Source organism: Heterodontus francisci, chromosome 20 (genome assembly GCF_036365525.1).
Source record: "Heterodontus francisci isolate sHetFra1 chromosome 20, sHetFra1.hap1, whole genome shotgun sequence".
Lineage (NCBI taxonomy): Eukaryota > Metazoa > Chordata > Chondrichthyes > Heterodontiformes > Heterodontidae > Heterodontus > Heterodontus francisci.
The window spans coordinates 50,964,878-50,992,153 of NC_090390.1; the positions used below are offsets into that span (position 1 = coordinate 50,964,878).

At 42.9% G+C, this 27,276-nt stretch overlaps 1 protein-coding gene across 2 annotated transcripts in view; it reads right to left on the reverse strand.

Annotated features, from left to right (window-relative positions):
• dock1 (dedicator of cytokinesis 1) overlaps window positions 1-27,276 on the reverse strand; it is a 744,225-nt gene that overhangs the window by 79,899 nt on the left and 637,050 nt on the right. For both annotated transcript variants that reach the window (XM_068052738.1, XM_068052739.1), the window contains exons 38-40: window positions 12,174-12,293; window positions 6,298-6,387; window positions 6,093-6,197 (exon numbers count right to left, since the gene is read on the reverse strand). In XM_068052738.1, the coding sequence (XP_067908839.1) occupies window positions 6,093-6,197; window positions 6,298-6,387; window positions 12,174-12,293 (315 nt within the window). The remainder of the gene's footprint in view (window positions 1-6,092; window positions 6,198-6,297; window positions 6,388-12,173; window positions 12,294-27,276) is intronic.

Here is a 27,276-nt window from a genome sequence, read left to right on the forward strand (position 1 = left end):
TCCACCAGCACAGATAGTCACCTCGGTGGGTCCTCGCACACGAGTAGATAGGTGGCTTTGGGTGATGATCACATCACGAATGAGCAGGAGTTGGTGACAGAGGCAGAGGTGGGCAGTCCCGTTTGGAGAATGGAGGACACCCTGCTCAGCTGGGCACAGATGCCGGGTCTCGGGAGTCACAAGAAAGAAGGGTCGACTTAGACCAGCAGCAATGGATGTGCTCCAGATGTCAAAGTTCAGTGAGGCAGCGCAGCATCATGGGTGGAGAATGGAAGAGTCCATTCAGCTCATGTGTGCCATCACAGCTCAGGGTTTTGAGTACACGAGTTCCTCCATTGAGACTGTGGCCAGTGTCTTGGGAAAGCCATATGCGGCAGCACTTGGAGTACATGCGGGAACTGTGCACTGAATGCATCCCACTCTATGTAGCCTTGACCGGTCAGTGGCGCTGATGGCGCAGAGATGCTTGGAAGGGATGCCAGTTGCACTCCAGCTGGTGCTCCCCTCCAACCATCTGTAGCACCAGCCAAAGCTGAAGCAGTTACCAAGGAGGATGAGGGTGCCACCCCTCACGGGGAACCATCATCAGCCTCCTTGGCCCCTCTGACTGAGGAATCATCTGTGCAGCAGGGTCCAGTGACAGAGGCTACCCCTGCAATGATGCTAGTGCAGCAAGCAGCCTGTGGAGGTGCCAATACTTCCACGATGACATGACTGCCTCGTGCATCTCAGCCACAAGCAAACACGTGAGCAGGCTGCATTCATCTCACCTGAGGCCACAAGAGGGGCAGTGCATAGAAGTGACCGAGAGCGAAGGCCACCGCATCAGGCAAAGCACTGAGTGGGTCGCTGAAGTGTCTTCTACTTGTAAACTGTGCACTTTTCCTCTTTTTCAACACTATGTAAATATTGACACATGACGGAAGACGTGTGCGCTTCTATTTTTTATTGGCAGGACAAAAAAAGGGGGATGAAGTGGTGAAGGGGAGCAAGGATCCTTGCCTGGGGCCAATGAAACCTCTGGACAGATGTGTATCATTCATTGGCAGTAAAAGTGGATCTATTCCAGGCTGTGTCTTCAATGGAAGTGTTTGCACTGGCAGCTCAAAGTGAGTTCCAGACCATAATGTCCTCCTGGGTTAGACAGGCTCAGCTGAAACCTGCCTAGATCAGATGATCCCTGACATTGATGGCTTCCCGACGAGACCCTCGCTGAGCTTTGTTTTTCCAGGGCCTCACCCTCTTCAAGATCCACACCAAATGAAATTTAATATAGAAAAGTATGAAATGATTCAGTCTGGTAGGAAGACCGAGGAAAGCCATATAAATTAAAAGATACAATTCTAAAGTGGGTGCAGGAGCAAAGGGACCTGGGGTATATGTGCACAAATCATTGAAGGTTGCAGGGCAGGTTGAGAAAGCAGTTAATAAAACATACGGGATCCTGGGCTTTATAAGTAGAGTACAAATGCAAGGAAGTTGTGATAAACTTGTATAAAACACTGGTTCGGCCTCAACTGGAGTATTGTGACCAATTCTGGGAGACTGGAGAAGCTGGGGCTGTTCCTTGGAGGAAAGAAAATTAAGAGCAGATTTGATAGAGGTGTTTGAAATCATGAAGGGTCTGGACAGAGTAAATAGGGAGAAACTGTTCCCATTGGTGGAATGATCCAGGACCATAGGACATTGAATTAATGTGATTGGCAAAAAAAGCAACAGCGACATGAGGAAAAAATACTTTACGCAGCAGGTGGTTAGGATATGGAATGCACTGCCTGAGTGTGTGGTGGAGGCAGATTCAATCATGGCTTCAAAAGAGAATTGGACAAGATCATAGAGTCATACAGAGATACAGCACTGAAACAGGCCCTTTGGCCCACTGAGTCTGTGCCGACCATCAATCATCCATTTATACTAATCCTATATTAATAACATATTCCCTACCACATCCCCACAATTCTCCTACCACCTACCTACACTAGGGGCAATTTACAATGGCCAATTTACCTATTAACCTGCAAGTCTTTGGCTGTGGGAGGAAACCAGAGCACCCGGCGGAAACCCACGCCGTCACAGGGAGAACTTGCAAACTCCACACAGGCAGTACCCAGAACCGAACCCGGGTCGCTGGAGCTGTGAGGCTGCGGTGCTAAGGTGGGGAATGGGAGTAGGCGAGTTGCTCTTGCAGAGAGCTGGCACGGACATGACAGGCTAAATGATCTCCTTCTGTGCTGTAACTATACTATGATTCTATTATGCACCCACCTAATTTCTTGGGGCAGCCATGACTGGGTCCCTGCTGTATAGCCGCCTCCATGCACCTGGTCTGGCACGACCCAGAATGCAGTCCATGTGCCCCAGACAAAATCTCCAACATGGCCCTCTACGAGCTCTCAATGAGCTCTTTCACTGCCTTAATTGGACTCATTTGGGAATTGGCGAATTTTCAGGGCTAGCCTCCTCCTGCCCTGACGAAACTCGCTGGCAGCAGGAACGGCACCAGGAAACTAGCACGGTGGCTGGCTTCGCTATTTTCATCACCCATCTGCCTCCTTCCTGGCTCTGGTGGAACCTAACGTTCAGGCCCCAAGTCTTCGTTCACCCATCAACCCTGCACTCGCTGACTTACACTGGCTCCCAGTTAAACCACCCCTTGACTTTCAAATTCTCATCCTTACTTTTAAATCCCTCTATGACCTGCCCCTCCCCATCTCTGTAATCTCCTCCAGCCTTACAGTGCTTCAAGATATCTGTGCTCCCCTAATACCACTTCTTGAGCATCTCCGATTTTAATCACTCCACGATAGGTGGCTGTGCCTTTAGCTGCCTAGGCCCGAAGCTTTGGAATTACCTCCCTAAATCACTTTGCTTCACTTTCTTCCTTTAAGACACTCATTAAAACCTACTTCCATCTGCCCTAATCTCTCTCTACGTGGCTCAGTGTCATATTTTGTTTTACAAGGTCTCTATGACGCATCTTGGGATGTTTTATGATGTTAAAGGTGCTATTAGAGACAAGTTGTTGTTGTTATATGTGACTCTCTGGAAGTTAGCACAAAATAAAAGGTAAAATAATGTAATATTAAATGTAACTTACAAAAACCATCACTCTTTAGACATATATAAATATTAGTGTATCTTAAAAATTGAAACTGATCATTTACAAAACCAGCCATATTTCCTCACCTTCAGTCAATTCATGGTGGATAGGCAGCCTTCACAATCTTCTCTTGAAAATTTAGATATTCCCCCTTTCAAATTGAAAACTGAGTACTACACTCAGCAATCTGAAACATTTTCTGAATGTCAATATGTCACCAATTCAGCCATACAGTGCATTCACCCAGTGCAACATCATTCGAGTAGTCATATCAACATGCTGCTTCTCATGTGACCCTGGTATAAACCATTTCTATGGATTAACATTTATTGGATCTAACATATACATTTTGATGCAAAGGATACAGTGCACTTTCTAACTTACAACCAGGACATGCAAGATTTATAGTAATCCACTGTATTAAAACTAGGCTTGAAGCAGCTTCAAACTTCACAGTACACTCATGATTTAAGATTTAGCAAAATATACATGGCCTGGGTAGCTTTTACTGATATTAGATCATCTATATTCTCATATCTCATACCTTGACTCAAGAGCTGCTGGACACACAGTTTGTATTTAAATTCCTGGACATAAGAATATCTAAAGTATCAATGCTTTGCTTTATAACTACTGTAAATAATTAAGAATTAAAATTGCACCATGCTTATATAGATATCTCCATAATTCCTTATTAATATAAGTCTATTGCTATGTATGAACAGCACCAGAAATACTCAGAAGAATTTTTAAAATATCTAAAATATGACTGCAGAACAAAATATACTATGGTGATATTTGTATGCTCGAGGGTGGTAATATCATTAACAAACTGTACAGATAAAATATCACCACAAATAGATGCTTTCTATTTTGCACAGACCCTTTTAAAAGTATATAATTTAAAGTTACCTTGCCTATTTATGCTTGCATGCTAATTAACAATATAGAATATTCAGACAAGAACAGGTATATCCATTGCCAACTAACCTGCATCAAAAGTCCCTTGTGCACACTTAACGACAATGGTTTCTGGTCCACCAATGTCTCACAATTTAAAAATTCTTACCCTTGTTTTCAGATTCTTCCATGGCACTGCCTCTCCCTATCTACATAACCTCATCACATGAGTTGAGGTCTGGGGCAGATCAGCCATGATCTTATTGAATGGCGGGGCAGGCTTGAGGGGCCTACTCCTGCTCCTATTTCTTATGTTCATCCAGCCCTACAACCTTTTGGATTTCTGCATTCCTCCAACTCTGGACTCTTATGCATCCCCACTCAATTCTTCTTCACTACTGGCAATCTTGTCTTCAGCCAATTAGGCCGTAAGCTCTGGAATTTAATTCCCAAATCTCTGTCTCTCCATGTCTCTCTACACGTTTAAGATCCTCCTCAAAAACCTATCTCCTTGACCAAGCATTTTCTTTCCTAATATCTCCTTGTTTAGTTCAGTGTCAATTTCTGTCTTATTATGCTCCTGTGAAGCACTTTGCAATATTTTCCTACATTAAAATTGCTATATAAATACAAGTTATTGTTTGTTTTTCCTCATCCAGATACATGCTTAAAAAATTCACATGCAAATGTATCTTCCTGAAAACAAACTTTGCATGTACTAACTTTCTGAAACCCAAGCAGAAGAAAATAAATACAAAAAGCTACCTGTTTTATCAAAATTGGTAATTAAATATGGGTAGTACTGAAGTTATCGAATTGATATTTTCAAGAACAATACAGTAAACTATAACCTGTGGTTGTAATGTGAGCAGGAGAATATGGGATTAACTTATTCTCCCAAAGATTTGAGATATGACACAAATGTGTTTAGCAGGGTTAGAATAGGCAGAGTTCCAAGTGTTCTATGCATGTCCTACTGGCCAAAGAAGTCATCACTTGTAGGCAGGTCGAAAATACAGAAAACTACCATTCAACAGATGGTAAATAAAAAAAAAATACATTTTGAACATGAATTACAGATATAAAATCTTGTGCCAACTTCTTGAAAATGATTCGTTGCTCGGTCTTGTACAAAGCTTTTAAAAAAATTATCTGAGCAACTGTCAGCACTATTCATGAGATAATGAGCTTAAAAATATGTAAATTAGTGTGTTTTAAGTCAAAACAAATTCTGAATGCAATATTGAATGGGAAAATGCAATGTTGAAGTCTGTGGCTCTCACAAAAATGTCTAAATGCAGATATAACACAACTTAGAGATAAATACTAATGACCCTTCCTTCAGCAAATGCAAATTCACAAGTTCACCTTCTTTTGTATGTACTTTGTGTGCCTATAGTTCTTTTAAATAATTTTGGAAGGAACTCATTATCCTAACACTGTGCTGGTCTTGCTTTCTCTCTGTACTGAATATCTATAAAAGCATTGAGCAACTCAAAAAATAGTAGACAAAGAGGATTTTTTTGGCAAATGGAAATAATGATAAAGTTAAGATTTAGGTTTAATATATATTGGTGCTCAAAAAAAGATTTTTTTTAAATATTAAAATTGACGAATAAACATCAAATTTGTCAAGGTATTGCTGATGATGCATCACAGAAATGAATGTGCCTATTGCACCAACACAGCAGGTTTGACAGTTATTTTTCGGGGCAGGGAAAAAGAACAATTCATGTTAGAGAATGTGCAAGGCTTCAATATGATTTGGTTCTTGTTTAACTTGTTCAGACGTTTATACTACAAAATAATTATACATTATAACTGCTATAATATTCATCTATGCCATAATCATTTTGAGGTTTGTAATATAATGCTGGAGTCAGTTATTCATAACACACTTTCCTTCTCACCAATTTTCTTTTCACTACTTGGGAATATTTCTGATTCTGAACAACAGAAACAGCTAGGCTATTAATCCCTCTGTAAAATGAGTACCAGAAGATTGAGAAAATGAACTAAAATATTTCTGTTGACAGTGTTGTTAAAATGTTCTCCACACCAATCTCAAAACGAAAAGTGAACTAACTCTTACCCGAAGAAATGAAGGAAAGCCTTGACCATAGTATCCAACAGCAAAATAATCCGGTTTTGCTCGTATCACTTTAACAATGTTCTCATAGAATTGGGCTTGTTTTTGCTGCAGAAAGGATCCACAAAGTAATTCGAATGAGTAACAGCTGACACAAGCAAAAAATAATTACAAAGTATTTTGCATGATCTGCCATTTAATATCTTACCAGCAATTCACTGAGTTGCTCGTAATCAAACAGCTCATTTTCATATTGTTCTGCAAGTTCTTTGCCTAAAGAAATAGCCTCCTCCCACATCTAACAAGGAGAGAAAATAGCACACAAAGCAGAAGTATTTGATGTTTTTTAATTACTCATTACTAAATACTGAATACTAATCTTTTATGCACTTAACAGTTATGTCAAGGTCTATATGTTCCACTTCAATAATTCTTCTTGCTAGCAAAAATTCTGATTATATGTGCCCTAGTAATTGTGCAGTCATTTATTTACTCTGAATGACAATGTAAAAGTTCTGAACGACAATGTAAAAGTTCTGAACATCCATTCTCACTGCCCAGAAAAACATTAATTTCTGGAATCATTGTACACTTAGAACTGTGTGCCTTTCGTCCTGCCCATGAGAGTGAAACATCTTAGATTTACATTATGCACTTTACTTGTAGAGCATGAATGCATTGCAGTTTACCATCAGATTAGACTTAATTTCAATAAAACAGACAGGCACAGGGCAGGATTTGAAGTTTGGATGAAATGTCATAGATCTGAAATGTTAACTCTGTTTCTCTCTCCATAGATGCTTCCAGACCTGCTGTGTATTTCCAGCACTTTGTTTTTATTTTGGAAGTTTGGAGATTGGGAGTCACAGGGTGTTAGCAGATCAGGGAGGTGGGGTGGCAGATTGGGGTGGAGTGGTCGAGAGTGGTGGCGTCTGGAAGGGCCCATTAATGTGAAGCTGAGAGGTGCACTCTTGCTCCTCCTGGTATCACAATCAGGTAGGTTACTTACCTTCTTTGTTATAGGCTTCCATTGGCCTGCGATGGCATAGGCTGCCTCAAGAGAAAGCAATGTTGGAACTAAGACCTCAGGCAGGCATTAGAGCCCTTATTTGTGTATTGAAAAGTTCAATGCCTGCTTCAAGAGTAGGCAATGGCCTTTCATTTGTCCTTACTCAAAATTGTGTGTGGCGCACATCCAAGTGGAAGTGTGCTTCCGCTTCTTGCCTGCCATTTTGGGGCCTTTGTAGGCTGTGTAGCTCCTGAAAAACAGGTTCTTCTAGTCCAGTGAAAGCCAAGAGGATATGGATGTGTACATTTTCTTTAATGATTTTAAAGGAATATACATCTGATACCATATTGTTTAAAAGAATTTACAAATTATGTACAGAAAAAATATACATGTGAACAATTGAACTTTTTTGATTAGACTTGCTGGCCAGCTTTTTCTTTTGCATGACTGTTAACTTGGTGTTTACACATAGACTGATAGGCCATTCCACCATCACATCACATATGTAAACAAACAGGGCATTTACCAAGTTCAGCAAAATACAGTGAAGATTTTGTTACTGATAGAGGTGACAACTCATTCTTACTGGAGGGCATGTAGAGGTGTGCTGATTCATGTAATTTTTTTTTTTAAAAGAAACATATAACCTGATGAGTGGGGTTAATGAAAAATTGTATCCTTATGTTAGAACACAAGAAATCCATGTCCCACACCCCAGCCCAAAAGAAATGTTCCCTACTCTAGACCATATGATTGAGTATTGCATGCAATGGGTAGAAATTCCTGATCCTGTGATGACTTTGAGAGATTGAAATTCCCTCCAACAATATGCAGCAAATTCTATCCTGGGAGAAGCAGTTGGCAGATGTTGGGACTGATGATGAAGGATGAATCTCAGAAAAGTGATGCTGCAAACTGGAAAGAAGACAGCAAGAATAATGTCAATGTCAAATATGTGGGGAGTGGGGAAGGCATGAAAAGCAGAGTACTAGCATGAATTGATTAGAGGAAGAAATGTGACAGGGTGAACTGCTAGAGGAGAAGAGGTACAAGTATAAGGTGGGCTTGGGGGACCAGAGAAGTGTCAGCCTGCAGTGGAATGAAAAGAGGGGATGAGTTACAGATTAACCGGGAAGGTGGTGGAGGTGGGTGTTGTGGAGGGAGGGAGAGGTGAGTATATTTAATATCACAATTTAATAATCAGATTTAGCAACATAAAAGACCAACACCTATCTACAATAACCCATAATTTCTCCACAAGGGAAGAATGTACAATTTTTGCCACAATATTCCAGTTTTACAATAGTTCCAGAGTCCTTAATGGCACAGAAGGAGGCCAGTTGGCCCATCGAGTCCATGCCAGCTCTCCATGGAGCTATCCAGTCAGTCCCACTCCCCCACTCAATCCCCGTAGCCCTGCAAATCTATTTCTCTCAAGCAGCCATCCAACTTCCTCGAAGTCATTGATGGTTTCCACTTCCACCACCCTTGTGGGCAGTGGGTTTCAGGTCATTACCACCCATTGCATAAACAAGTGCTTCTTCATATCCCCTCTGCATCTCTTGCCCAAAACTTTCAATCTGTGTCCCCTAGTCCTTGTACCATTAGTTAATGGGAACAGTTTTCCTTGTCTAACTAAGTCTGTCACAATTTTGTACACTTCTATTAAATCTCCCCTCAATCTCCTCTGTTTTAAGTCCTGCTGATAAGGAACCATTAAACAGTAAAGCAGTTCAGGGGTTAATTTAGTATTTAAAATATGTAAAGTCAATAAATTAGGCAATGTACAATTACCACGTATCTTCATATGCAACTTAATTTTAAAAAAAATTGATTATGCAGTAAAGTGCACATAAAAATAGAAAATGTGACCTTTTAAGGCATTAAATTGTTAATGTTATTATACAATCAATGAAAAATTGTGCGATTATGATTATGTCGGTGTTGGCAGTTGAACAAATGAGACAGTTAAAAAACTAGTCTGATCCAGCTCAAAATTGCGTGGGAAGAATATAAGTATTTTAATTAGCATAATTTAGCTCCATGGAAGCAGAGCCTGTTAAATGTCCCGAGAACAAGAGGCTTTTAAATACCACATTGTATCTACTAGATGCAGATTGAAGTAAAAATATCAATTTAAGAATAATTCAATTAGCAGATATCATTAATTATCCAAGTGTACTGCACTTAGTATGTGTGACTGTAACAAAGGTAAACTTTCCCTCCTTGACCTATCTGCAGCCTTTGACACGGTTGACCGCACCATCTTCCTCCAGTGCCTCTACACTGTTGTCCAGCTGGGCGGAACTGCTCTCACCTGGTTCCATTCTCATCTATCTAATTGTTACCAGACAATCACTTGCAATGGCTTCTCTTCCTGCTCCTCCACCGTTACATCTGGTGTCCCCCAAGGATCTATCCTTGGTCCTCTCCTATTTCTCGAATATATCCTGTCCCTTGGCAACATTATCCAAAAGCACAGTGTTAGTTTTCACATGTTTGCTGATGACACTCAGCTCTACCTCACCACCACTTCTCTCGACTCCTCCACTGTTGCTAAATTATCAGTCTGCTTATCCGAGATCTAGTATTGGATGAGCAGAAATTTCCTCCCATTAAATACTGGGAAGACTGAAGCCATTGTTTTTGGTCCCCGCTCCAAACTCTGCTCCCTAGCTACAGACTCCATCCCTCTTCCTGGCAACAACCTGAGATTAAGCCAGTCTGTTCGCAACCTTGGTGTCACATTTGACCCCGAGATGATCTTCTGATTCCATATTCGTGCCATCACTAAGACTGCCTATTTCCACCTCCATAACATCACCTGACTTCACCCCAACTCAGCTTATCTGTTGCTGAAACCCTCATTCAGGTCTCCGTTACCTCTAGACTTAACTATTCCAACACACTCCTGGCTGCTCTCCCACATTCTACTCTCCATAAACTTGAGGTCATCTAAAACTCTGCTGCCCGCGTCTTAACTCACACTGTCCCATTCATCTATCACCCCTGTTTTCGCTGACCGACACTGGCTTTACCCCTCTCTAACTCTGTAATATCCTCCAGCCACACAACCCTCCAATATATCTGCGCTCCTCTAATCCTGGCCTCTTGTGCATCCCTGATCTTAATCACTCCACCATTGGTAGCCACGCATTCAGTTGCCTAGGCCCTAAGCTCTGGAATACCCTCCCTACACCTCTCCACCCCACTTTCCTCCTTTAAGGCACTTCTTAAACTTACCTCTTTGGCCAAGCTTTTGTTCATCTGACCTCATATCACTTTTTGTGGCTTTGTGTCATACTTTGTTTTACACAGCTTCTGTAAAGTTCCTTTATTACATTCAAGGCACTATATAAATATAAATTGTTGTTGTGTAATAATTCTGCTTTAGCTACAGGGCTCTTAACTGCTAACATGTTGTCTCATAAGGAATGATTTTCCTGACACTTGCCCCCAGTTCCCTGGGCACGAAGGTTAGGATGAGAGTGAACATCTGGATGACTGGGTCTCCAACCCTTTAAATTACTTTGGGAATTCTGGGAAAGCTGGGAGGGCAGAGCTGGGCTTGCACCTGTAGTAGGTGCAGGTCACTTGGAGCAATGGCAATGAGATGGATGGGGAAATATCCAGCCTCTCACCTCACTTTCAGTATCCGATGCTGGGTAGACGCCACAGCACAGATGCATGCAAAAAACACAGTACTGTGACTTCCCCCTGAAATCTGCAAAGTCACAGCATCCATGGGGTACCAGAGGTGGGCCAAAAACTACATGGTTAACATTTAATCAGGACTTCTAACTGTCGATCTCCACTAGCAGCCAGATGTTCCTGACCTGTGAGGCTCACATCCCTGCTCTGTCTGTCAGTGCTAGGCCCTGCTAGGGGGCAGGCTAATATTCAGAAATATGTGGGGAAGGAGGTGGGGTGGATGGTGCCTCCAGATCATGAAAATGAATTGGTACAGGAAATGTAGGTGCTCCTAGAACTGGACAGAATACGTTTTTGGCCACACAGCCTTTCAGCTGCAATAAAAACAAGAAATGCTGGAAATACTCAGCAGGTCTGGCAGCATCTGTGGAGAGAGAAGCAGAGTTAACGTTTCGGGTCAGTGACCCTTATTCAGAACTGGAGTTCCGGTTCCAAAGAAGGGTCACTGACCCGAAACGTTAACTCTGCTTCTCTCTCCACAGATGCTGCCAGACCTGCTGAGTATTTCCAATATTTCTTGTTTTTATTTCAGATTTCCAGCATCTGCAGTATTTTGCTTTTATTTTAGCCTTTCAGCTGTAATTTGGAAATGAGTTAGATTAAGCTTGGTTTGAAGTGAGAGAATTCCAATCAAATGGCATACAGCTGAAGGGCTGCAGAAATAGTGGAATGCTTTCTGCTACTAAATCTAGGAACATTAATGTACCTATTTTTGAATTATTATTACTAACATTTTACCACATGAAATCCCTTATGTTTTCCACTGGGAACAATCCTTCAACACTTGGATGTACAAGTCAACACTGAAAATAGAGCCAATCTTCACTGACATGACGGTGCTAGTTTCAACATTTTAAAGTGGCTTAACAGCTATTTAATTAGGATATGTTAAAGCAGATGCAGCAAGTAACTATGTCTGAACCATAAACTCAAGAGGGCTTATTTTACAGACGAGGCACTATCTCAACTTATGGATGCAGTGCTTGAATGGAGACAAGCTCCTTTTGAGTCAGCACTGAGACCAGGTGCTAGCATGCCTGACAGGAAGTTTTTGACAGGGTGAACAGTGGTTTTCTGCTGTACCTAGGTCGAAGAATGCGTCCCAAGAATTTGGAAGCCTAAGGATTTTGCTGCATACAAGGATGTATCTGGCATACTTGAATTTACTGATTACTTAGTGCGTACATTTGTGAGAGTATGATTTTTTAATGCAATGCATCATTTTATATAAAAGATTTTTTGTGGTATTTGCAATATGGTGACTCCACAATATGAAGTCAGACCTAGGCAATATGAATATTGCAATTGTAAACATTCTCTTTGCAATGACATTATCTCATGTAGATATTGCAAAAGCTTTTTACCTTTCCTTTATCAAAGTAATGGATAATTTCCTGGTAAAGCTGTTCTTTCAGTTGACCTTGGGTCTGTGCTTGGTATCCATCTCTCTGATTCAGGTGAGCTGCACATGGCTGTTCAGACCACTTAACAAAATTAACAAAAGAATAGATATATTTTATGATTTTATGAATATTTATATATACATTTCTAAACTCAATATCAACTAAACCACTGCACCATTGATATTTACAGCATAGAAGGAAGCAATTTGCTTACTGTGCTTGTATCTTTGCTAGACCAGTTCAATCCTAATCCCATTGACCTAATCTTTTTCCTTAAAAGACCTAATGGTCCCTGACTCAACTACTCCCTGTGGCTGTGTAATTCACGCTCCAACAACAGTACTTTGATTTGCAATTTAGTGGAAAGGCCGTCAAACATAGTAACTCACATAAAGCAAATAATTTGTATCAATGGCAGGATCAGAAAATATAACCTATCATATATAACCTATCATTGTGAACAGCTGGCAAACTGAGGGTTAAGCACATAATGAACAAAACTGACTTGCTTTTTGTCTTCGGAGATACAGTTCATTCGCCTGTGGATTGCCCAACAATATTGTGAATGCCATCTTTAAATAAAGCTCAAAACAGGCACAACATTGTGATTCTCCTCATAACACCCCAAAAAATGCATTGCCAATGCTATTGCAACATGTACCCCACTGAGATGGTTTTTCAGTTGTTCTTTTGTGCTTCTGTGGTATCACTGCATTCATATACTTGCCTTTAATTTTATTTTTTAAACTTATGCTGTACTTGCATTGTTTCTTCTGTTGATCAGAGCTGACTGTTCCTTCAGCTCTTTCAATCAGGAGATAAAGCTGGAATATATTGCACTATGTTTGTGTTTTCAGGGTACATTCAAAGGAGCAAGCAAATAGATAATTAGGGCTCCTCCTTCACATTGCTTCACAAATTGAACTAAGCACAGTATGGACTAAAGTCTGGGAGCAATTCTACTTTTTAAATGCTAACTAACTATTCAAATCACTTGATTTGTTTGAGTGAAATATATTTTTTTGCATATGACCTGTTTGGCTTTTAGCTTGATATGCGACAAAAGAATATTTAAGAATGTTCAGATGCGTCTTCCTTTAGCACTGAAGGGCTGCATGAATGCAGGTGCCAATATGTTTATCAGCTATGATATAGAGTATCTGAGGGGGAAGAGATAAAGTTGCCATTAATGAATTATTTATAGTACATGCTGACTATAAAGTATAAATTAGGCATACATAATTTGGAAAAAAGGATCTAGTAGAATTTAGTGGGCTGCTCTTACAGACGGTGATAAAATATGGGAATAAGTTGCTACATAACACACCAGATCAATTAAAAAATAGTACTGTATTTCTTACAAGTGGGATTCAAAGATTATAATCCATAAATCTGATGGGTTAAAACAAATATAGAATATGGTGCTAAAATAAAAAATTACAAATTTATGAGAATAAAAGGCAATATTATGTGATTAACTGGAAAGATTGAGCAGTCCAGATTATACAGGAGCAAACTAAATGAGCCTTCCCTTCATCCCAGTTCTTACAAGTTTGAAATGCAGAGTCAGGGACATACCACCATGTCAAAGTTGTGTAGTATAGTAATCAATATAGCCAATAATAATATGAAACTTTCAGTAAATAACCAGGAAATAATATCTGCAGATTGGCACTTTAACTTAGTCTGGAAAATTCATTTATTCAGGCAGTACAGTAAAAAAATAGGAAACTGATCAAACTATCAAAGGTGCTCAAGCCTACTTGCCTTTCAACAGCTGGAGATAAATCTCGAGTAGTGGAGTAATTAGAATATACAGGATATCAAACACACACAACCTCAACACCATTTTACAAAGCAGAAACTTGTACTCTTAGTCAAAATCAATGGTCTTCCCACCATTTGGCTTTGAAGGAAATTTAAAATTAGATTGAACTTAATCGCAAATATATTATGAAGTATATTCAAGACAAAGTATAAGTAGAGAAGATGTTTCCTCTTATGGGGAAATAGAGAGCGAGGTGTCATAGTTTTAGCAGATTTAAAACAGTGATCAGGAAAAATTACTTCTTTCAAAGGGTCGTGAGCCTGTGGAATTCACTATCCTTGAGTGCGGTGCATGCTGGGGCATTGAGTAAATTTAAGGAGGAGATAGACAGATTTTTAATTAGTGATGGGTTGAAGGGTTATGCAGAATGGGCAGGAACGTGGAGTTGAGGCCGAGATGAGATCAGCCATGATCGTACTGAATGGCGGAGCAGGCTCAAAGGGCTGAATTGCATACTCCTACTCCTAGTTCTTATGAAGTAACTGTAGAATCTTTGAGGTGAAGATTAGCAGGATTTAACCATGTCTCATCTCAGGCCTGAAATACTTAAAAGGCCCAAAGGCAGATGGGGTGGGTTTTTATTTTATGGTTGCACTAATAAGTTTTGCTGCAACTTATTTCAATAGACTCAAGTCTCATGCATTATAAATATCGATTGTAAAACTAGGATTAAATGCGACTCAGAAATTACAAGTAGTAGAATGTCTGTACTGTACTAGCTTTGCCTCAATGATAACATTCCTGCATCTAAGTCAGAGGTCATGGGTTTAAGCCCCACTCCAGTCAGCTCCGACTGAGTGGGAACGTACTGGGCACTAGCGCCCAATGGGAGTGGAATGGTCCCTCCGTTATAGCCCCATCAAACAGACCTGCAACGTAGCCGCTGAATACTGGGTTGAGGGATTATTGTGTTCAATAATAATCAGCAACATCCACTGCTTCCCCCAATCATATGTAGCTGATCCCTCCATCCCCAGTCAGACATAAAAATGATTTTCATTATGGATACACCCAGAGCATGATCTGTTGGAAGAAATGTGTTGCCTCATGCAACGTTAGGCATGGAAGAGAAGAAATAGAATGTCTGTACTAGAATCTTTCAGACATTATCCAGGTGCTAGAAATCTTATTTGAAATATAAATAACATTTTCCAAATCAGAACCAGAACGTAAGTAAACTAACATCCGCACAAGTACATGTAGAATATTGGAACTGCTTAAAGTTCTTACTGAAAGGCAAGAATTCAATCAAAAATAGAAATACACCATAATACATTCATAAATTTCTCACCAGTAATTGCACTGGACATAAATATCAGCTAATTGGCACAGAGTCTGTCCCTGTTGCTCAGAAGGGAAGGGGGAAAGAGGAGCAGAGCATTAGTCATTGGGGACTCCATAGTTAGGGGAACAGATAGGAGGTTCTGTGGGAACGAGAGAGACTCACGGTTGGTGGGTTGCCTCCCAGGTGCCAGGGTACGTGATGTCTCGGATCGTGTTTTTGGGATCCTTAAGGGGGAGGGGGAGCAGCCCCAAGTCGTGGTCCACATAGGTACCAACGACATAGGTAGGAAGAGAGATGGGGATTTAAGACAGAAATTCAGGGAGCTAGGGTGGAAGCTTAGAGCGAGAACAAACAGAGTTGTTATCTCTGGGTTGTTGCCTGTGCCACGTGATAGCGAAGCGAGGAATAGGGAGAGAGAGGAGTTGAACACGTGGCTGCAGGGATGGTGCAGGAGGGAGGGTTTTGGTTTCCTGGATAATTGGGGCTCTTTCTGGGGTAGGTGGGACCTCTACAAACAGGATGGTCTTCACCTGAACCAGAGGGGTACCAATATCCTGGGGGGGAGATTTGCTAGTGCTCTTCGGGGGGGGTTTAAACTAATTCAGCAGGGGAATGGGAACCTAAATTGTAGTGCCAGTGTACAGGATGTTGAGAGTAGTGAGGTCAGGGATAAGGCTACAAGGACGCAAGAGGGCACTGGCAAGCAAGAACCTGGTTTAAAGTGTGTCTACTTCAACGCCAGGAGCATCCGGAATAAGGTGGGTGAGCTTGCAGCATGGGTTGGTACCTGGGATCTCGATGTAATGGCCATCTCAGAGACATGGGTAGAGCAGGGGCAGGAATGGATGTTGCAGGTTCCGGGATTTAGATGTTTCAGTAAGAGCAGAGAAGATGGTAAAAGGGGGGGGGTGTGGCATTGTTAATCAAGGAGAATATTACAGCGACAGAAAGGACGTTTGAGGACTCGTCTACTGAGGTAATATGGGCCGAGGTTAGAAACAGGAGAGGTGCGGTCACCCTGTTGGGAGTCTTTTATAGACCTCCGAATAGTTCCAGAGATGTAGAGGAAAGGATAGCGAAGATGATTCTCGACAGGGGCGAGAGTAACAGGTTAGTTATTATGGGGGACTTTAACTTTCCAAATATTGACTGGAAATACTATAGTTCGAGTACTTTAGATGGGTCAGTTTTTATCCAGTGTGTGTAGGAGGGTTTTCTGACACAGTATGCAGACAGGCCAACCAGGGGCGATGCCACATTGGATTTGGTACTGGGTAATGAACCCGGCCAGGTGTTAGATTTAGATGTAGGTGAGCACTTTGGTGATAGTGATCACAATTCAGTTAGGTTTACCTTAGCGATGGGCAGGGACAGGTATATACCGCAGGGCAAGAATTATAGCTGGGGGAAAGGAAATTATGATGCGATTAGGCAAGATTTAGGATGCGTAGGATGGGGAAGGAAACTGCAGGGGATGGGAACAATCGAAATGTGGAGCTTATTCAAGGAGCAGCTACTGTGTGTCCTTGATAAGTATGTACCTGTCAGGCAGGGAGGAAGTTGTCGAGCGAGGGAGCCGTGGTTTACTAAAGAAGTTGAAGCGCTTGTCAAGAGGAAGAAGGCGGCTTATGTTAGGATGAGACGTGAAGGCTCAGTTAGGGCGCTTGAGATTTACAAGCTAGCCAGGAAGGATCTAAAAGGAGAGCTAAGAAGAGCAAGGAGAGGACACGAGAAGTCACTGGCGGATAGGATCAGGGAAAACCCTAAGGCTTTCTATAGGTATATCAGGAATAAAAGAATGACTAGAGTTAGATTAGGGCCAATCAAGGATAGTAGTGGGAAGTTGTGTGTGGAATCAGAGGAGATAGGGGAAGCGTTAAATGAATATTTTGCGTCAGTATTTGCAATAGAGAAAGAAAATGTTGTCGAGGAGAATACTGAGATTCAGACTACTAGGCTAGATGGGATTGAGGTTCACAAGGAGGAGGTGTTAGCAATTTTGGAAAGTGTGAAAATAGATAAGTCCCCTGGGCCAGATGGGATTTATCCTAGGATTCTCTGGGAAGCTAGGGAGGAGATTGCAGAGCCTTTGTCCTTGATCTTTATGTCGTCATTGTCGACAGGAATAGTGCCGGAAGACTGGAGGATAGCAAATGTTGTCCCCTTGTTCAAGAAGGGGAGTAGAGACAGCCGTGGTAATTATAGACCTGTGAGCCTTACTTCGGTTGTGGGTAAAATGTTGGAAAAGGTTATAAGAGACAGGAGTTATAATCATCTAGAAAAGAATAAGTTCATTAGCGATAGTCAGCACGGTTTTGTGAAGGGTAGGTTGTGCCTCACAAACCTTATTGAGTTTTTCGAGAAGGTGACCAAACAGGTGGATGAGGGTAAAGCAGTGGATGTGGTGTATATGGATTTCAGTAAGGCGTTTGATAAGGTTCCCCACGGTAGGCTATTGCGGAAAATACGGATGTATGGGGTTGAAGGTGATTTAGAGCTTTGGATCAGAAATTGGCTAGCTGGAAGAAGACAGAGGGTGGTGGTTGATGGCAAATGTTCATTCTGGAGTTTAGTTACTAGTGGTGTACCGCAAGGATCTGTTTTGGGGCCACTGCTGTTTGTCATTTTTATAAATGACCTGGAAGAGAGTGTAGAAGGGTGGGTTAGTAAATTTACGGATGACACTAAGGTCGGTGGAGTTGTGGATAGTGCCGAAGGATGTTGTAGGGTACAGAAGGACATAGATAGGCTGCAGAGCTGGGCTGAGAGATGGCAAATGGAGTTTAATGCGGAAAAGTGTGAGATGATTCACTTTGGAAGGAGTAACAGGAATGCAGAGTACTGGGCTAATGGGAAGATTCTTGGTAGTGTAGATGAACAGAGAGATCTTGGTGTCCAGGTACATAAATCCCTGAAGGTTGCTACCCAGGTTAATAGGGCTGTTAAGAAGGCATATGGTGTGTTAGCTTTTATTAGTAGGGGGATCGAGTTTCGGAGCCACGAGGTCATGCTGCAGCTGTACAAAACTCTGGTGAGACCGCACCTGGAGTATTGCGTGCAGTTCTGGTCACCGCATTATAGGAAGGATGTGGAAGCTTTGGAAAGGGTGCAGAGGAGATTTACTAGGATGTTGCCTGGTATGGAGGGAAGGTCTTACGAGGAAAGGCTGAGGGACTTGAGGTTGTTTTCGTTGGAGAGAAGGAGGAGGAGAGGTGACTTAATAGAGACATATAAGATAATCAGAGGGTTAGATAGGGTGGATAGTGAGAGTCTTTTTCCTCGGATGGTGATGGCAAACACGAGGGGACATAGCTTTAAGTTGAGGGGTGATAGATATAGGACAGATGTCAGAGGTAGTTTCTTTACTCAGAGAGTAGTAGGGGCGTGGAACGCCCTGCCTGCAGCAGTAGTAGACTCGCCAACTTTAAGGGCATTTAAGTGGTCATTGGATCGACATATGGATGAAAATGGAATAGTGTAGGTCAGATGGTTTCACAGGTCGGCGCAACATCGAGGGCCGAAGGGCCTGTACTGCGCTGTAATGTTCTAAAAAAAAAATTGAAGACTGCTGACATATTAATAGACTTGGCTTAGACCAAAAGGCAATCAGAATGTCCAATCTCAATTAACTTCTAAAAATCAAGAATCATTGCACAACATCAACGTAAATTTATTTGGACCGATGCTGGTCTAAACAGATTTCTTTCCAACAAGTATAGATTGGCTGGAGGTGCTGTGGTCAAGGCTTATTGTACTGTTTATAAAATCCACCTTTAGATTTACATCGCAATGCCAAAAAATTAGCACTGATTATATTATATGCTTATATCTATTACTCATATATATTTTTAAAATGGTGAGTGGGTTGTAACCTTCCATCTCAAAATACATTGAAAAGTCAATGTATGTCAAGCTCCTTAAATGGGAAACCTATTGAAAAACTGTCAGCAATTACCTGCAGAACTAGTTATGCCCCTAAGAAGTACTATCACGGTATTTATAATCTTAAAAGAACTGTCATATAACATTAGACCAAACACTACAACAAAACCTTTTGGCCTTTAAATCTGATTGGGATCACTCTGGTAGAGCAAAGGAGGTCACCCACCTTTTATACAATGAATGAAATGAAAATCAGGCACGTTCCACAAAGGAATGGGAGATCCATTATCCAAAATTACCATCCAAGGAGTGATGACAAATTGACCGATTGTCTCTACTCATGTAGCACCATCAGAAGTCCACTGGGTGGCAGTGAATAATAAATCACAATGCCCCTACGCCCCACATCAAGAATTCAGCTTGTGTAAACTTCCGATTCCCTGAAAGAGAGCTAATATAAAGCTCCCTGGGGCCTGCACCAATCGGAAAAAAACCATTATCCACCTCTCCAACTCGGCATGACAAAACTGTTTCCTCCACCCGACATTTCAGAGCAGACAATGCTGTGTCCATTACAATAGATCTCCAATTCCTTTACATTGCCCGAGCGATTCAGGGGTTTCTCTAAGGAAAAGGAGAGGAGGTGCATCTGGGGCTGGTCTGTAATCGACATAGGCCCACAGCATTGATGGAAATGAGATACAAGGGGGAAGTCTCAATCCTCTCTCGTTAATTTTCTGTTTGCATAGCCATGAGAATTCAAACATGGGTGCCCCATATAGCCAGCTTTGAAGAAGCTGGATACGAAAACAACAACAGCGCCTTTATTGATCCAACACAAACTGACAATCACACTCTGATAAATCAAAGTTAACTGGTGTCAGAAACAGAAAAGATACACAAGCACAATAAAAGTTGCATTTCTTGAGGATGGAGTTAAGACATACCGCTGGGGAAGCGCCATTCTAAATCTCATCAGGAATTGTATGAACCTATGAAGTAGTTAAAATGGAGTGGCTCTGTTCTTGATTTTCATGTTGCTGGATTTACCAGTGAATGAAGCATCTGCCAGACTCTTATGGAAGCCACCTTCATAAATGCTAATCAGGGTTCGATTACGTCAATAGGATCCCGATGACATTTTAACTGGGACTTAAATATGGAAGTTTCCGTGGCTTTCCTGCCAGACTGGGAAGAACGAACAGGCCATTCAGGTAATGCAAAACATTTCTTTTGTGGTGGCACTGAGAGCAAGAGTGCTCCTCCAGACCCGACAAGAAAATTAAGGTCTCCTCTGCTCCAGATAGTCCCCTCTTCTTCCAGTGACATCCACCTGAAAATCCGTCCTTGCCACGCATCTGGAAGCTGATGGAGAGCCATCAAAAGTTTGTCTGCTGGCAGCTGCTCATTGTTCACTTCCTCAAGTGGACCAGTGGCATTTAAATGAGGCCCAAGGATTAAAATGCTCCAGGTCTGAAATTTAGGCCAGCAAGAGCATTTCGTGCTCACTCTACCTACCTCGTCTGAAATCTGCTCCAGGTTAAAATTGACCACGGAGAAAAGACATCTCAGCCAGGAGGTTCCCATGGAACTTAGGAGGGTTGTAGGTGATGAAACTTTATAGTGCAAGATGGAAGAAAATCGAAGAGGCTGAGTTGCTCAAATGAGGAGTAGGTGCCCAAGGAGTAGAGGCAAAGCCCTTAGTGAGAATTGCATTGAGAACAATGCCGTAGCAGTTTGGCATGTCACATGGTGGATTGTATGCCCAAGTGAGAAGACTTCAGTGAAATGAAAGGACTAACCATCTGCAAGCTAAGCTTCTGTCAGGACCAAGGTGCTGATAGATTCAACCGCTATAAGATTGTGGATAGTGAGGTACTCGAATACAATGAAATTAACATTCTAGAAGATGATACAGAGCATGCCATGACAGGAGATGAAGTCAGATAGGAATAAAGGCAGCTTGGATGGAGGATTGCAAGTCACATGTTGGTGAAAGGCAAGGTGCTAGAGAGATGGGGAGGAGAGCAAGCATTGGCAGGAGAAGATGCAAGAGGCAGCGGGGATGGGCTAGGGCTGAGTCGTAGGTTTACGGTTCAAGACAACAACCAATACATGCACACACAGGAAAACCATAAAATTATGGGCAAGTGGCAGAGAACCAGATCCAATAAATGTTTGTAGGACAGGAGCTTGAAGAGTGGAAGTAATCAGTTTGGGATGAGAAGTCCAAGTCTATGAGGAAGGTCAGAGATGTAGACTAACTATGAGGGAGAGCAGAGAGGTCTGTGATCATTGGAGCTGTCTGAGCTTAGCAACATAGGGAGGAAAAAGCCATGGTTTTTGAAGAAGTCAAAGAGGTGCAAGCCGCTGGGAGAGGGAGGGATACTTGACACTGTTAGGTATGGTGCTGGAAAAGGTAATGTACAAGAAAACAAACATTAAAACCAACAATCAAACCAGCTGCCAGTAGAGAGACAAATCATCCAACTGGCAGAGCTGCTTGTGAAAAGACTGTTGACAACAGCAGCTCTGGCAGCAGATTGGTGAAGGATAATAAAATCCACTCCGGGAGCCATGCAAAGAAGTGAGTTAGGTGGTTCCTATGGAGATTTCACATTGTGCAGTCTCAATCTACTTGCTAGTACGTGCAGGCCCATTAAGTGGCATTAAAATAACAATCTTAGAAAGCCAAAATATGGCTGGTATGCTGTATCCTACCCAGATGCCCTTTGTGTTCACAACAGTTTCATGGAATGAAAAGACGTTCCATTCCCCGGACATCCCTCACATTGATTAGCATGCAAAAATACATCCTTACTCAAACCTTGAGAAACAAAATACCTAATATACTGTTTTGGAACTGAAGTGCATTAACTAATAGGTTAATGGCATTAACCCAGCAGAGGTGGTGGCACAGTGGTATACGGTCAGGAGGGAGTTGCCCTGGCAGTCCTCAACATCGACTCTGAACCCCATGAATTCTCACAGCATCAGGTCAAACATGGGCAAGGAAACCTCCTGCTGATTACCACCCACCACCCTCCCTCAGCTGATGAATCAGTACTCCTCCATGTTGATCACAACTTGAAGGAAGCAGCGAGGGTGGCAAGGGCGCAGAATGTACTCTGGGTGGGGGACTTCAATGTCCATCACCAAGAGTGGCTCGGTAGCACCATGGCTGACCCAGCTGGCCGAGTCCTAAAGGACATAACTGCTAGACTGGGTCTGCGGCAGGTGCTGAAGGAACCAACAAGAGGGAAAAACATACTCAACCTTGATCTCACCAATCTGCCTGCTGCAAATGCATCTGTCTATGACAGTATTGGTAGGAGGTACCACCACACTGTCCTTGTGGAGACAAGGTCCTGCCTTCATATTGAAGATACCCTCCATCGTGTTATGTGGCACTACCAGTGTGCGAAATGGGATAGATTTCGAACAGATCGAGCAATGCAAAACTGAGCATACATGAGGCATTGTGGGCCATCAAGCAGCAGCAGAATTGTATGCAATCACAATCTGTAACCTCATGGCCCGGCATATCCCCCACTCCCCCCCGGCATATCTCCCATCAAGCTGGGAGACCAACACTGGTTCAATGAAGAGTGCAGGAGGGCATGCCAGGAACAGCAACAGGCATACCTCAAAATGAGGTGTCAACCTGGTGAAGCTACAACACAAGACATCTTGCATGCCAAATAGAATAAGCAGCATGCATTAGACTGAGCTAAGCGATCACATAACCAACCGATCAGATCTAAGCTCTGCAGTCCCGCAACATCCAATCGTTAATGGTGGTAGACAATTAAACAACTAACTGGAGGGGGTAGCTCCACAAATATCCCCATCCGCAAAGATTAGGGGAGCCCAGCACATCAGTGCAAAAGATAAGCCTGAAGCATTTGCAACAATCTTCAGCCAGAAGTGCCGAGTTGATGATCCATCTTGGCCACTTCCTGAAATCCCCAGCATCACAGATGCCAGACTTCAGTCAATCCAATTCACTCCACGTGATATCAAGAAACAACTGAAGACAATGGATACTCCAAAGGCTATGGGCCCTGTTACCATTCCGGCAATAGTACTGAAGACCTGTGCTCCAGAACTTTCTGCACCCCTAGCCAAGCCGTTCCAGTACAGCTACAACACTGATATCTACCCGGCAATGTGGAAAATTGCCCAGGTATATCCTGTACACAAAAAGCAGGACAAGTCCAACCGGGCCAATTACCACCCCATCGTACGACTCTTAATCATCAGCAAAGTGATGGAAGGTGTCATTGACAGTGCTATCAAGCGGGACTTGCTTAGCAATAACCTGCTCAGTGATGCTCAGTTTGGGTTCCGCCATGGCCACTCAGCTCCTGACCTCATTACAGCCTTGGTTCAAACATGGACAAAACAGCTGAGCTCAAGAGCTGAGGTGAGAGTGACTGCCCTTGACATTAAGGCAGCATTTGACCGGGTATGGCATCAAGGAGCCCTAGCAAAACTTAAGCCAATGGGAATCAGGGGGAAAACTCTCCGCTGCTTGGAGTCATATCCAGCACAAAGGAAGATGGTTGTGGTTGTTGGAGGTCAATCATCTCAGTTCTAGGACATCACTACAGGAGTTCCTCAGGGTTGTGTCCTAGGCCCAACCATCTTCAGCTGCTTCATTAATGATCTCCCTTCAATCATAAGATCAGAAGTGGGGATGTTCGCTGATGATTGCACAATGTTCAGCACCATTCGCGACTCCTCAGATACTGATACAGTCTGTGTAGAAATGCAGCAAGACCTGGACAATATTCAGGCTTGGGCTAAGTTACAAGTAACATTCACACCACACAAGTGCCAGGCAATGGCCATCTCCAACAAGAGAGAATCTAACCATCTCCCCATGACATTCAATGGCATTACCATCGCTGAATCCCCCACTATCAACATCCTGGGGTTACGTTTGACCAGAAACTGGAGTAGCCATATAAATATAAATACCATGGCTACAAGAGCAGGTCAGAGGCTAGGAATCCTGCGGCGAGTAACTCACCTCCTGACTCCCCAAAGCCTGTCCACCATCTACAAGGCATAAGTCAGAAGTATGATGGAATACTCTCCACTTTCCTAAATGGGTGCAGCTCCAACAACACTCAAGAAGCTCGACACCATCCAGGACAAAGGAGTCCGCTTGATTGGCACCCTATCCACAAACATTCACTTCCTCCACCACCGATGCACAGTGGCCGCTGTGTGTACCATCTACAGGATGCGCTGCAGCAACACACCAAGGCTCTTTAGACAGCACCTTCCAAACCCGCAACCTCTACTGCTTAGAAGGACAAGGGCAGCAAATGGTTGGGAACACCACCACTTTGCAAGTTCCCCTCCAAGCCACATAGCATCCTGGCTTGGAACTATATTGCTGTTCCTCCACTGTCGTTGGGTCAAAATCCTGGAACTCCCTTCCTAACAGCATTTTGGGTGTCCCTACCTCAATGCAGCCCAGTCTCTGCCAGTCATGGATGAGCTGAACGAACAGCCAACAAAATTGGAACTCAGTGATGCCATTGATTCTCTAGCCAGTGAAAAAGCCCCCGGGAAGGATGGCATCACCCCTGAAATAATCAAAAGTACCAAGCCTGCTATACTCACAGCACTCCATGAACTGCTTTGCCTGTGTTGGGATGAAGGAGCAGTACCACAGGACATGTGCGATGCCAATATCATCACGCTCTATAAGAACAAGGGTGACCGCGGAGACTTCAACAACTACCGTGGAATCTTCCTGCTCAGCATAGTGGGGAAAGTCTTCGCTCGAGTCATTTTAAACAGACTCCAGAAGCTGGCTGAGCATGTCTAGCCTGAGGCACAGTGTGGCTTCCGAGCAGAGAGATCCACCATTGACATGCTGTTTTCCCTTCACCAGCTACAGGAAAAATGCCTTGAACAACAGATGCCCCTCTACGTTGCTTTCATAGATCTCACCAAAGCCTCTGACCTCATAAGCAGACGTGGTCTCTTCAGATTACTAGCAAAGATAGGATGTCCACCAAATCTACTAAGTAGCATCACCTCATTCCATGACAATATGAAAGGCACAATTCAGCATAGAGGTGCCTCATCAGACCCCTTTCCTATCCTGAGTGGCGTGAAACAGGGCTGTGTTCTCGCACCTACACTGTTTGGGATCTTCTTCTCCCTGTTGCTCTTCAGAAGTCTTCAAAAGAAGGAATTTTCTTCCACACATGATCAGATGGCAGGTTGTTCAACCTTGCCCGTCTTACAGCGAAGACTAAAGTACGGAAGGTCCTCATCAGGGAACTCCTCTTTGCTGACGATGCTGCATTAACATCCCACACAGAAGAGTGTCTGCAGAGACTCATCGACAGGATTGCGGCTGCCTGCAGCGAATTTGGCCTAACCATCAGCCTCAAGAAAACGAACATCATGGGACAGGACGTCAGAAATGATCCATCCATCAATATTGGCAACCATGCTCTGGAAGTGGTTCAAGAGTTCACCTACTTCGGCTCAACTATCACCACTACCTGTCTCTCGATGTAGAAATCAACAAGCGCATGGGAAAGGTGTCCGCTGCTACGTCCAGACATAGGCCAAGAGAGTGTGGAAAAATGGCGCACTGAGTCCGAGTGTATCAAGCCTGTGTCCTCAGTAACTTGCTCTATGGCACTGAGGCCTGGACAACGTATGTCAGCCAAGAGCGACATCTCAATTCATTCCATCTTCGCTGCCTCCGGAGAATCCTTGGCATCAGGTGGCAGGACCGTATCTCCAACGCAGAAGTCCTCGAAGCAGCCAACATCCCCAGCTTATACACCCTACTGAGCCAGCGGCGCTCGAGATGGTTTGGCCATGTGAGCCGCATGGAAGATGGCAGGATCCCCAATGACACATTGTATAGCGAGCTCGTCACTGGTATCAGACCCATCGGCCGTCCATGCCTCCGCTTTAAAGGCGTCTGCAAACGCGACATGAAGTCCTGTGACATTGATCACAAGTCATGGGAGTCAGTTGCCAGTAATCGCCAGAACTGGCGGACAGCCATAAAGGCGGGGCTAAAGAGTGGCGAGTCGAAGAGACTTAGTAGTTGGCAGGAAAAAAGACAGAAGCGCAAGGGGAGAGCCAACTGTGTAACAGCCCCGACAATCAATTTTATCTGCAGCGCCGGAAGAGTCTGTCACTCTAGAATTGGCCTTTATAGCCACTCCAGGTGCTGCTTCACAAACCACTGACCACCTCCAGGCGCTTACCCATTGTCTCTCGAGACAAGGAGGCCAAAGACAAGACAAGACCCCACAAGGACTGCAGCAGTTCAAGAAGGCATCTCACCACCACCTTCTCAAGGGCAATTAGGGATGGCCAATAAATGCTGGCCTAGCCAGCTACGCCCACATCCCATGAATGAATAAAAAAAAATGAGGTCAACAGCAACATTGGTAAAGACAGTAGGATTGGAGCTGATGTTGAGCTAGCAATGCTATCAGCAGGATTGACCAAATGGCAGCCTTCTATGCTGAAATTTCTATGATTCAACAAAGATTACAGATGTAATCCCTGGTCTGAACTAATTTCAGTTGTGAGAGAAGTACTGCTACTTGAGATCGAGCAATTCGTGCATGTAGGGATTAGGTGTGGCCAGGATTAGCTCAGTTGTGAGACCCTCATGAATTATTCGTCTCAGCTCACTCATTAAGAATGACCACTTAGTAAACTGATTCAAAGGCTCTGGTGTTTATGAACAGTAGTTCGGAAGGAAAAAATATTTTCTGCCAAGGGAAAAGAAGGGTGAGAATTATAAAAGTGCTTGATATTGTTTTTTCATTTGTCTACAAACACAACATGTAATATTAATACAAAGCTTTCAAACCAGGTCTTTATGAGGGAAATGACACAGGGTTCTTCTAGTTCTTTGTGAAGCAACCTTTTCCATAAAAAGTGCTGTGCTTAAAATGCAACATAAAGCAGACTGATACTTTCAAACCTTTGAAACACAGTCGGAATTTGGAACGTGAGGCCACATTATGATATTACTAACTAGAATGAGAAAAGCAAAATAGAAGGTT